General features: G+C 34.4%; 2 protein-coding genes across 2 annotated transcripts in view; one reads left to right on the top strand and one right to left on the bottom strand.

The window, feature by feature from the left end:
* ythdc2 (YTH domain containing 2) overlaps positions 1–1,954 on the top strand; it is a 48,608-nt gene extending 46,654 nt beyond the window's left edge. Inside the window, 2 exon segments of the mRNA XM_016484486.1 lie at positions 1,147–1,329; positions 1,424–1,954. Coding sequence (XP_016339972.1) covers positions 1,147–1,329; positions 1,424–1,477 — 237 coding nt within the window. The 3' untranslated portion in view covers positions 1,478–1,954.
* A 4,826-nt stretch (positions 1,955–6,780) lies between these two features.
* On the bottom strand, positions 6,781–10,333 carry LOC107687239 (single-pass membrane and coiled-coil domain-containing protein 3-like). The gene is made up of 3 exons (XM_016484485.1): positions 10,181–10,333; positions 8,695–8,771; positions 6,781–7,800 (listed from the first exon to the last, which is right to left on the bottom strand). Exons 2-3 carry the CDS (start codon positions 8,750–8,752, stop codon positions 7,133–7,135), a joined length of 726 nt encoding a protein of 241 aa, XP_016339971.1. The 5' UTR covers positions 8,753–8,771; positions 10,181–10,333; the 3' UTR covers positions 6,781–7,132.
* Positions 10,334–11,045: the final 712 nt, after the last annotated feature.

Raw genomic sequence — 11,045 nt, 5'->3', positions numbered from 1 at the left:
ACTTTCCCGACGGGACAAATAGCCTGATTAAAACTTAAGTGACAAAAAATAACTAGTTACGCACTGAAACATGAGAATGATTCTTCTGATTTTATTACATTCAGTTTAAACAGCTTAACTTTCATGGAGAAATTACGGCACACATAAAGAAACTCACAGAACAAACATACTGAGGTAAAAATTCTAAATGTGTAGTTTATTTATAGCATGATATAGTCAAGTTGACAAGGGAGACAAGGGATCTATTTTGCTGAATATTTTCACGATTGCAAATGTTACATTGATTTTAGTTAGTATTAAAGGTAGTAAAGTATATGAAGTTACTTACATTTTTAGACACAATTGACTGTTTTGTTCTATTTCACCAACGAAAATAGTTCCAAACAAAGATCAGAACAGAATTATTGCGCACACTCTCCAAGCAACACTGGCGTTTTTGTTACTGAATGATTCAGCTGTTTTAAGGAATCTGTTTAATGAATAAGTGGCTTACCGTCACCTACTGTTGAATTTTATTTACAACATTAATCCCATAACATTATTTATTGCTGTTGTAATTATTTAATTTGATTGGTAACAGCCCTGTAGTGTATTAAATTTCTTGATCAATTGTAAGAATTTGACTTGAAAGATGACGCATACATTTAATAAGGTAAAAAAAAATATTGGCCTTTATTAAGGTAAATGACATCCTGTGGTAAATATTAAAAATATGCAGATTTAAGTATGTAAAAGCTGACAGAAAACTGATGAAAATATTGCTTCAGAATAAATTGTTTACACCACCAAAAATCTCGGTGATGCGACACTTTTGTTTTGTGGGAATATTTTGTACGGGATATTGTCTGCTGATATGAAAAGTTCACTGTATATCCTAATAACAAATAGAATTTTTGACAGCGATGATATTTAGTTTTCTTTTTACATTTAAACGTGTTAAATATTACATATACGTATGTAATATAATGTGTATTTCCATCACAGGCTCGGTCTTAAATTTCACATAAGGTGGTATTAAAATCACATAAGGTGGTATTAAAAAGGTCTTAAAAAGTCTTAAATTTAACTTGTTCATATCTGTAGACACCCTGGCCTCCCGAACAGTGTTAGGTATGTTATATGTCTGGGTCTGGTGTGTTTGGGCAGGGTTACGCGCGCATGGCGTCGGCGGTCAGCGGCGAGCGCTGTCTGGACTGGGGTTCGACCGGTCTGGGCGGTGTGTTCGGGGTGGAATGGATCCGTAAGGAGGGTCTGCCGTTCCAGCTCACGCAGCAGCTGCTGAACCCCTGGAACGACAACAAGAGAGTGCAGATCAGCCGAGACGCTCAGGTCAGAACACACACACACACACACACACACAGAGTGCGTCTCACTGACCATGACGATGATGATGATGAGGGATAATGTGTGTGTGTTTGAGCAGGAACTGGAGCCGCAGACAGGAAGTCAGTTACTGCAGCTCTGGGAGCGAATCTGAGCCCATCACATACATCACTGTGATCTTTACGTCATTTATGGGGATTTACGGACTTAAATCTTCTTCCTTCTGGCTGCATAACATGCATAACATGTTCTCAGGCTGAGTCGGGCCTCATGAACATCAGCGATTAAATGTTTTATGAATCTTGTGTTTTTAAAATCTTCACCGAATGCGTTGGCTCTGATCAGTTCAGTGTGCTGCTTTTAATTGCTGTGCAAATGTTTTTGTCATCTATGATGACTTTGCACAAAGTGTTCACTATTGCAATGTTGAAATGTTTGTTTAGCAGATAAAGTGGAAAATATGAAATATTTTGTGAAACGGAAGGACAGTTTGGAATTTTTGTGTTCTTGGTTCATCGTTTTGTCTGTTAGCTGATCATAAGCTCTGCTTGAAATAACTGACATGTTGACGTTGTGAATTAAACACTGAAAGCTGCTATAATAATCCAGCCTGGCATTTTAATAGTGAAAAATCCAAAGCAAAGTTGAGTTTTCTGTTGGTTGACTGTTCATTTGTGCCATTGTAAGTTTTGATGAATGTTCATTCTGTTTATTTCTCATGTCATCTTTAGTGATGCAATTGTGTAATTTGCAATAAAAAAAATTGCAGATGTTTCTCTTGTAAAGTCATGGAAACGTTAGATTCCTCATGAAAATTATTAAACACTCCAAAATTAATCATCTCTAAGTCATGAAAATGAATAAAATCTCAAAAAAGTCATGAAAATTTAATAAAATCTCAAAAAGTAATTAAAATGAACCAAATCTTGAATAGCCATGAAAACTTTAAAAAAAAAAAAAAAAAACGACAATTTAACAATCTCGGAGAGTCATGAAAATGAATCAAATTTTGAAAAAGTCATCAATTGAATAAAATCTCCAAAAAGTCATAAATATTAAAATCTCAAGTCATGAAAATTAACCAAATCTCTCGAATAGCCATGAAAATTGAATAAAAAAATAAAAACATGCCAATTTAACAAAATCTTGGAAATTGATGAAAATTAATACAATTTCGAAAAAGTCATGAAAATTTAACAAAACCTCAAAAAAGTAATGAAAATGTATAAAATTGCAAAGTTATGAAAATTGAAAATCTTGAAAAGTCATTAAAAATTCATAAAATCTCAAAGTCATGAATCTTGAATAAAATCTTGAATAGAATCATGAAAATTAACCAAATCTCGGATAGCCATGAAAATTAAAAAAAAAAATTATTTATCAAAATCTCAGAAACTGATCAAAATGAATAAAATTATGAAAAAATCATGGAAGTTAACCAAATCTCAAATAGCCATGAAAATTGAACAAAACCTCAAAAAAGTCATCAAAATGAACAAAATCTCGAAGTCATGAAAATTTTATAAAATCTCGAAAAGTCATAAAAATACGGAGCCCCTAAAGGGACATTTGCAAAAATAAAAAATTAAGACTTTCATGTGCGCTTGAGAAACGCGTTACAGTTTCTGGTTGCGTCACTTCTGCCGTTTCACAAAGAGGAAAACAAGAGCATGGATGCGCATAATTTACATAATCGAGATCTATTTTGGCCTTCAATATGAAAACATTGTTTCTGTTCTTGCATTCCAACACAGATAAATCATCACTGAGCGGCATAAGAACAGCGTTTTCCCTCTATATTCCGCTATATTCCACCTGAACAATACATAACATCTCAGGACTGTGCATCTGTACAACTTCTCAAGACTTGTAATCTGTAAAACAGCACATTCATAATTCTATTTTCTCTCTGTTTTGTACATAACTTCCTAAAACATTTGCCCATTCGTAATTCTGTTTTATCTATATTTTTATTACCATTTAGCTATTATTTTTGTCATTTATTTTCTATTCTGTTTATTATTAGCGTTATATTTCATTCTATTACCTTAATATGTATGTCTGCACTATGTCTGTACTTTCTCCACTGGATGCTCAAATAATCATCCATGTAGGCTATATATAAGCCCTTATGAAAAAGTTTATTCAAGTGTGCTTTTAGTATACTTCTTTTAAACTAAAATAGGAAGGTATACTTTTAGTCTACTTTTTATGTACTTCTCAGAAATATACTTAAAATGACATTTAAGTATACTTATACTTAGAAAAACTTGTGCTCCGGGAATGTTCTCATTGTTAGGTAGGGGGCGCTATTACACATCTTCTGTACAGAATTTCCAAAACACAAGCAAAGAAGAAACCCGAAAAACAAGAGATGCTTCCACATGTAATCTAACACGATCAGACATAAAACAGCATCAAAACTGTGTAACCTTATGGAATAAAATGAGCTTTGGGGTGTTGATCGACTCTTTTTTTCAGCTTTTTATTTAAAATGTTGTTTATTTATTTTTTTTTACTTATGAAACTTACGTGCATTCAAGTGTTTATAAAAAGAATGCATGAAGCTAGAATATAATGTTTTTGTTTACAAGCAAAAGCCCTGTTCTTTCTTTTGATGTTTGTATGTTCAGATATTCATATAACAAAATATATACACATTAATACCTAAACAGGGATATAGTAGCATACTTAAAAGTATGATGTAAAGTTCACTTAAAAAAAACTTATGAGTATACTTGCAGTATAAAACTACTAAACTAGTAGTTTACTGAGACTATACTTCAAAATGCTACAAGCATTTAATTAATAAACTATCACTAGTTCACTTTTAGTATAGTTGCAGTACAAACTAAAAACATAGAGGTAAACTAGTTGTGTACTCAAAGTTTACTACTGTTATACTTACTTAAAAGTATACTTTTATATACTAGAAAGTGGGCCAATTTAGTCCCAAGGAGTATTGAAATAGTACACTTACAAGTATACTACTGATATTTGTATACTTACTACATAAAGTATACTTAAAATATACTTGAACTTTACTTAATAAATAATCTTGAAATATAACTCTTTTTGGTAAGGGAGTGCTCGATTTAAAAATTAACTAATCGCACATTTTTTTCTGAAATCCGCATTGGTCTTTTCGTGATGATTAAATGTTTAATTTTACTTCTAAAATGCTTGTTAAACAAGTTTAAATGTAAAATATGTTGCATTAAAAACTTTATTTAACGAAAATGTTCTAGTTTCTGCGGCTGAAGCAATGTAATTTAACATATTAACAACACTCTTCTGTGTTCTCGTTTAACCTAATTCACAGTTTACTAATGGCTTTGTATCATTTTTAATTATGTGCTGTTATGGTCATTAAGACAAAATGTAAACTTTGTTGCGCACACTTCAAACGTAGTCCAATCTCAGCTACATTTGGTTTGTTTCCATTTCTCATTAAGGAGAGTTGACTGGGAGAGTCAGAGCAGAAGAGTTCAAAAGCCCAAAAATAAGGGCCACCCTAATGTGTATTTTCTTGATTTCTCCAGTACCGACAACAGAACCGTTAACATCAGAGCTTATCGATACACCGGTCTTTCATAATTCAGCCCCGGGGCCCATTTAACCCGTTTAATCCCAAATTATTCCCAAACATGAAAATATCCAAATGATGTGTCATTAGTAACCCTTTCAAAATTGTTACTTTAATGTAACATAGATCATAACATTTTATATTAGTGCTACCAGTATTACAACATCAACATTGTAACTTATTTGTAACATTTTAACTTTTAATTTAGTGCAATAGTTTGTCAGTGCAACATTTCAGCGCAGTCTTCACTAACAACTGCATTTGGATTTATATGTAAACCTAAGTTCACTGTTATCCCAGCGGTCACTATTGTGACCATCACTATGTTTACTGATTCTATGACCACACTCAACAAAACTGAATATATGTGAATTCATATATTAATCCTACACACCTTAAAGATAATGTGTACCAAAAATCTTTAACATACTTTACTAGTCTTTTGTTTTGGAGCTTTTATGCAGTTTATGCAGTATCACTTCTCAAGCTGCAAACAGGAAGTGAACTGCTCTGGTCATGTGACAAATTGAGACCCTTTATTTGTTCCATATTTGCAGGAAATGCACTAAAACATAATTCAGTAAGGTTTTTAGAGCTTCTTTACCGCCACTATTGTGAGCGGTGGGATTAAATGGGTTAATACCGAGTTTCGGTACCCATCCCTACCCAGCACTGATATTGCTGAAATATTAGCACTTTAGGAAAGCCTCTTTATACAGCATAATAATAATAATAATAAATGCATTAATAGCAATTTTGATCCATTCAGAGTCACTGTCAGCGAAATTTCCTGCACAAGTGATATTGTACCTATACCTTTGTGGCAGAATTTCAGTCTGATGAAGCTGAACTAGTGTGAAATGAGAAGCAAACTTGACTCTCACCTACATAATATTCTGACTTCGTCAGTAAGTCAGCTGCTGCTCAATTTGGAAAACATTTGAGAAACAAGGACTGGCTTCATGTCTTCGTGTTCATTAGAGGCCACTGATTTTACAAGCAAGTCAGGTGTCGATACACTGGATCTGAACAATGGGTTTTTAAAGTGACAGCAGCCTAATATTCCTGAAGCTGACTGAATAACTTGTGTAGCCTTTATAAGAGTTAGGCTAGTATTTGTTTTAGCTGTTTTATTGACATAGTACAGAGAATTATGAAATTTGACCAGTGTCTAAAATATTGGTATCGTACCAGCATTTTTTCCAGCAAATTAACTTTATAACAATGTACATTTGTTATCATGAAATAAAGTTATTCATATGGTGATGTAATAATGTGGTCATATTGTAGTCACCACAAACAGGATTTTTCAGTAGAAATAAAAATGGAGAACGATTTAGATACAGAGCAGTGGAAGATACTGAAAACAGGTTTTATTGGGCAGTTTGGAATTTTTGTGTTCTTGGTTCATTGTTTTGTCTGTTAGCTGATCATAAGATCTGCTTGAAATAACTGACATAATACTTAAAAAGTCTTAAATATTAAAATCTCAAAGTCGTAAAAATTGAATAAAATCTCCAAAAAGTCATGAAAATTGAACAAATTCTCAAAACGTCATAAATATTAAAATCTCAAAGTCATGAAAATGAATAAAATAAAATGAACCACCTCTCAAATAGCCATGAACATTGAAAAAAAAATTGTGACAATTTAACAAAATCTTGGAAAATCATGAGAATTAATCAAATTTCGAAAAAGTCATGAAAATGAAATAAGATCTCCAAAAAAGAGCGGAAAATTTCAACAAGTCCGGACAATTGAACAAATTCTCAAAAAGTCTTAAATATTAAAATCTTAAAGTCATGAAAATGAATAAAATCTCAAAACGTCATGAAACTTGAATAAAATCTCAAGAAGTCATGAACATGTACCAAATCTCGAATAGCCATGATAACTGATTTAGATACAGAGCAGTGGAAGCTACTGAAAACAGGTTTTATTGGTAATGTTATATGTTAGTGGTGAGTTAGTGCTGGAGCGACGGAGTACTGAATGGTGAACAAAGTGAGGTGTCATTTTAGAGGTATAACAGGAATCGAATACTCTGGAAAGCTTTCTCTTTATTTAATTGCACAGCACACAATTGAGTCCATGTGTTTCTACTAAACATTTGAATCCTGATAGATCTGTGCTCTATAATAAAGTAGCCTCACATTTCTTGCATGCATAGAAGGCATAAAATATCAATGATGAGGAACACCGTGCATACGGCCCTATTCTGCTCTAGATATTTTCAGATATGATTTTGACATAGGCTTGGACTTCTCCAGCAATGTGACTGTAGGCATCGCAGGGTGGCTTCAGAATAGAGATGCCGTCTTCCACTAACTGTGTGGCTTCACTGAGGTCTGTTTGCTGGCTTTGTTCACACAGAAGCTTAGCGATGCTTTTGCTGCTCTTCACGAGATCTCCCAGTTTTAAGGACAGAATCGGCAGATCATGCTCCTCGGTTGGAGGCTTCACGTTCTCTAACTCACTTTTCGCCAGCTGAATAGCGACTAGTGGAAGACAGATATTCCCAAAGACTCCCAATTTGTCCGCATGAAAGTCCCTTATCACTGCAGCCTTGTCTTTCAGTGACACCCCAGTGAAGGCAATCTTATCATAAATATCAGGTTCAATGATCTTAAGGATTTGCTTTTCCTTTCTTCTAGAAACTTCAAGAATCATGCTCATAGCTTCTCTAACTATGGCACAGTTGTCCTTAATACTTTTGCTCTCATCTGCAGAGACACTGGAGTAGCTTTCTCCAAAGTGAGTATTGATTATGATCAACAGTCTGTTGGTGATTGTGAAGTATCTGTTCACATAGTGATGGAGGGTCTGAGTAGATCTGATCAGCTGTTCATTCTTGTCTGAGGAGACTAAAGACCACATCTTGGAGGCGTTTGCTGTTGGTCAAGAGGACAGAACAACACATCAACACAATTAGTTTGTTTGTGTTTGTAAAAATAGTCTAGCTCTTTAAGAAGACATTCTTAATGAATTCATTATTTTGTTGTTTGTTAGAGCAAGACTGTGTAACACCACTTTGTTCTTTTTTTTCCCCTTCCTTTTTTCACTTTGTTCATTTTAACTGAGTTATATTACTTTAGTTTTAGTTTGGGAGTCCCACTATACCCCACCCACCCAGACCAAGAATAATTAAAGGGCCCCAATTATGGATTTTTGTAAACTACCTTTCATGCAGTGTGTAACACAGCTCTAAGTGAATGAAAACATCCTGCAAAGTTTTAAATCTGAAAGTGCACCGTGTATAAAGTTATTGTCTCTCAAAAGAAAGAGTCAACTCTGAATCATTAAAACGAGTCGTTTTTAAAACGAATCCCATGTTGACGTCAACATGTAACATTAGCATATTGCCCGCCCACTTCTTGGTCTGAATGAAAATGCAAATTCATTCTTTGCCACTAGGTGCCGCTCTTGGAGCGGTAAAAATAGCGGTTTCCCCGGTAACGCTGTACACAAAGTAGCACTGCGCTCACAAACACTGCTTTTATTATGAAATGGAAATGAAATCGACCAATCAGCGCAGATTAGCGTCACGCAGAGGAGGGGTTTGGAAAAATGAATCGTTGAGCGAATCGTTTGGGAGTCGTTGAGCAAATAAGGTAAAAATAAATGCGTATTATAAGACAATGAAAGTGTTTTTTGACCTTGCATGCATGTCAACCTAAAACCAAAATATGAACCTTTCATAACCCATAATAGGGGCACTTTAACATTCTGAAAAAGATAAATAATTAATCACAAATAATACACTTCAACACAATATGCATACTTGCCAGCAAGCACTTCTGAACACCTTCCCAGATTTGTAGAGACGGTATTACTCCAAGACATTTTCCCTTTATATGAGGGTCTTGAAATAAGACAGAAACAGTTATATAACAGTTATTTAAAGACACTTGTGCATGTAAATGTATCAGTGTTTGTGTGTGTCAAAATGTCCTGTATCATTCTAAAAGTCTGTATCATTAAATTAGTTTTTAAATGACGGCAGAAGCAGATTTTTGAAAAGTAATAAGCATTTTATTCTACTGTTCTGATGCTCTCTTGCTCGGCCTAAAACATTGCTGCTTGTGGGTATATTTATGAATAGGGATGTAACGGTATTATCAATATCGCGATAGGAAAATATTATCGTCTAGATATTATCATGGTCACATGACGATATGAAACGATAGGTCTTCCGGGCAAAAAATTTAGTCTTTAAAATATATTTAAACTTCTAATTCTAACATAAAAGGTCTTTAAAGTTGTGTTTTGGGCCATTATGCTTTGGGAGATATCGTATCATGGACCACATATCGCAATAAATATCGTACCGTGGACTTCATATCGCAATATTATCGTATCGTGAGATTTTGATATCGTTACATCCCTATTTATCCCTCAGGGGATTCTCCACCAAAAATACTCATCATGATCATGTCATTTACAGTATGTTGGCAAACAGAAAGAATTGATAAATAGGGATGTAACGATATCAAAATCTCACGATACGATAATATTGCGATACTGAACTTATGACACACTGTAGTGAGGGGGGGGGGACTCTCTGTTCAGAAATATTAGTAAGCTGTTATTCTTTATCATTACAGTTATCTTTATAGTTATTGTTCTTGGTGTGTGAACGGGTTTTAAGAGTGCCACCCAAGCTACAGTTTCTGCATTTACTTTATTAGCTTTTTGGCTTTTTTACAGTGCCTAGAAACTCTCTCTGTTTGTGAGCATCTAAAATTGATCAATAACACAAACTAAACCATACAAAAATGTACTAAAATATTAATATTTTTTAAGTTTAACATATCTTTCAGCGCTATATATTCCTAATTTACCTGTAATATAAATAAGATGCTAAAATTGTTACTTATACAGTGATTTACTGCATATATAATGGGTCTCAACAGAACATGTACACTTGCCAGACAGCAGTAAACATTTCTAATCTGCTTCTCAGTGCCAGACTTGTAATACTAGAACTAGATGCCGCTTGTGGCGCATGTTAATGGGTTTCAGCAAATCAGTGCTGAGTCATCATAACTCTATCACATATTAACAGTTTAAAAGAGAAGATTACAATAAGGAAATAAATGAACACTGAGAATGAGATTGACTGCACACATAATATAGCCTATAAGGTGTAGAGCAGAGTCAATGAATATGTGCAGTCTCGCTTCAATAATGCACAATAAACACACTAGTGGAATCAACAGCAAACACATCAAGTAACTAAGACAGATACAGCAGCTGAGTGGATGAACTTACATCTTCTCAGGAAGCTGCACAAGCAGGTAAACACAGGAGAGGCTCCTCAGTGAACTGCTGGAACTGGAATGATCTAGAAAGCGGCTCCCAGAGTGATGTAGTGATGTAGTGATGTGATGTTGCCTAGCAACACCGAGAGCAGCATCTCTGATTGGTCAGCTCTCCCTGACGAACACGATCCAGTCTGGAACTGATACCGAAAGCAGCTTTCCTCTTGCTATGCGACAGCCTCTCCCAGGAGCTGACATGAGTTCATTTGGACAAAATTTACATTTTAATTTACACGAGACACTGTGAGCTTATAAAGCTTAGTCTACTACATTAGATAAACCTGCTGATGTAGACACACTTATAATAAACGCCACTGCTTCTCTTTTGGAAAGTGCTATACACCTTGAAGTGTGCCGCAGTACTCCTGAAAAGTGAAATGGTTTCGATGGATGCAGAACAGCTCATAAACCCCGCCCTCTCCGTGTAATCTAATGGCACGTGACGCTTCAAATAACCTTGAGATGGTTTCTGTCATTATAGTTCGCTTTTATCACGCTGATTTATAAAACTCAAGTGTTCGTTTTTAAAATAAGTTTGGTTTTAGTTAGTAAACAAAAAAAGACATTCTGTCAACAAATAAGGAAGCAGTTACAAAACGAAAATAAAAACAATTTAATAATTATTTTAAAAATGTGAATTACAAGACGGGTATATAATTAAACAAAACACATTACATTGAACAACTTACAAATTTCAATTGTTTTTAAACCCTTTTTATTACGTGAGTTTCTCTGCGTGAGATATCTTATCTTTAATTTAATCTTTAATTTGTGTGTGTGTGTGTGTGTGTGTGTGTGAGAGAGAGAGAGAGAGT

This window comes from Sinocyclocheilus anshuiensis, unplaced genomic scaffold, assembly GCF_001515605.1.
Source record: "Sinocyclocheilus anshuiensis isolate Anshui unplaced genomic scaffold, SAMN03320099.WGS_v1.1 scaffold745, whole genome shotgun sequence".
Lineage (NCBI taxonomy): Eukaryota > Metazoa > Chordata > Actinopteri > Cypriniformes > Cyprinidae > Sinocyclocheilus > Sinocyclocheilus anshuiensis.
This window is presented reverse-complemented; position numbering and strand designations above follow the sequence as displayed.

What these genes read in the sequence shown, in the direction of transcription:
- LOC107687239 (XM_016484485.1), bottom strand. Translation starts at nt 8,752, where the DNA reads ATGTCTTGGAGTAATACCGTCTCTACAAATCTGGGAAGGTGTTCAGAA. An exon ending in GTGTTCAGAAGTGCTTGCTG is followed by an intron (nt 7,801 to 8,694) that starts GCAAGTATGCAT and finishes CTTGACCAACAG; the next exon opens with CAAACGCCTCCAAGATGTGG.